General features: G+C 52.6%; 1 protein-coding gene across 1 annotated transcript in view; it reads left to right on the forward strand.

Moving 5' to 3' along the window:
* The window catches only part of RNF169 (ring finger protein 169), a gene marked incomplete at its 5' end in the record, with an annotated part of 9,353 nt that extends 8,375 nt beyond the window's left edge, over nucleotides 1-978 (forward strand). Inside the window, 2 exon segments of the mRNA XM_009072665.1 lie at nucleotides 5-431; nucleotides 434-978. Coding sequence (XP_009070913.1) covers nucleotides 5-431; nucleotides 434-978 — 972 coding nt within the window.
* Between the last annotated feature and the right edge of the window lie 532 nt (nucleotides 979-1,510).

Consider the following 1,510-nt stretch of genomic DNA (forward strand, 5'->3'; position numbering starts at 1 on the left):
CTGCTCCCCGTGTACTCCTCCAAAGAGGCTTCCTGATGGCAGAGTGCTGAGTCCTCTCATCATTAAATCCACTCCGAGGAACCTGAGTCGGAGCCTGCAGAAGCCAACCACCTACGAGGCCAGTCCCAGGATACTGAAGAAGTGGGAGCAGATATTCCAGGAGCGTCAGATCAAAAAGACTCTCTCCAAAGCCACCCTTACGTCCTTGGCTTCAGAGCCCGGGGAAGACCTTACAGTTCCTGACATCATCAACTCCAGCAGCTGCACTAAAGAGCAGCCACAAGTGCAGGAGGATCACCTTCCACCTGACCCAAGAGGAGACCCTCGCCCCGAGCTGGATTTCCTTCCTTCTATCAGTGAAACAAAGCTCAGAGGGAGTGAGAAGAGCAGAGGTTCACAGGCCTTAACAATAGATGACAGCGCTGCTGAACAAAAAAAACCCTCAACACACGAGTGTCTGAAGTCACTGACCTAAAAGTGAACACCTTCGTGGACAAATCCTGTCTTAGTCTTGGTCCGAAAATGCTAACCAGAAGACTGATGGGTGTGAGCACATCGCTGCCTGACAACAGCACCCTCGGGGCCCCCATCAAGGCAGCAGGGAAAAAGCAGCTGAAATACCTGAACAACAGTGAGTTGGTCAACGTGCAGAACACCACCTGCAACTCCGTGGAGAACATCATCGGGGAACAGCCCCCATTGCTGCGACGGGGCCGCAAGAGACGCTGCAAAACGAAGCACCTGGAGCACAACGGCTCCGTCAAGAGACTGAGGCACGTGGCAGGGGAGGTGGGCTTGGCCCCCGAGGATCGCCTGGTCCGGGACAGGGAGCAGAAGCTCCAGCAAGAGGAGGAGGACAGGAGATTGGCCCTGCATCTGCAGCGGATTTTCGACAGCGAGAACAGGACAGTGGACAGGCGGAAAGTCCGAGTCGATCGGTACCTGCTGCGCTCCAAGAGCACTCTGGGTGCTAAGTAGCACTGCTGGACGATGTTGCCTTTCTAGAGGTCTGTCAGATTATCTTATAGGAAAACTATTTTTTGTCCTACTTCCACCCACACAATTTGGTTTTTTTTTGTTTCGGGGGTAGGTCCACTTCAGAGAGAAGCCAGAGTCCTTTCAGGTTATAGAACAAAAGAGAGAGAGAATGAGAAAAAAAACCTCCTCTAGCCTTCCTGATCCCTTGGTCTGAAGGAAGTGTCTGTTGTCCCCAGGAATACACTGCAAGGCCTCCACACACAGTCAGGGCCACATGGGTTCCCCAGCTAGGAGGGTTGTGTGAGCTGCACATGGGGTATGAGGTAAGGACCTCATCCATCCCTTGCCTTGCCAAGAGAAATTCAATATGCCAAGAGAAATCCGAGCTCTGCTCATGGAAATTAGGTTGATTCTGTCTTAAGAGTCTTCTCCCTCTCTGCCTGCCCCATTTTCTTCCTTAGGCTGCAGCTGGCTACCATGTCAGCATGGTCAAATGACCTGACTTGAGGGCTGCTGGAGATGGAACTTGCTC

Source organism: Acanthisitta chloris, unplaced genomic scaffold, assembly GCF_000695815.1.
Source record: "Acanthisitta chloris isolate BGI_N310 unplaced genomic scaffold, ASM69581v1 scaffold17244, whole genome shotgun sequence".
NCBI classification, from domain to species: domain Eukaryota; kingdom Metazoa; phylum Chordata; class Aves; order Passeriformes; family Acanthisittidae; genus Acanthisitta; species Acanthisitta chloris.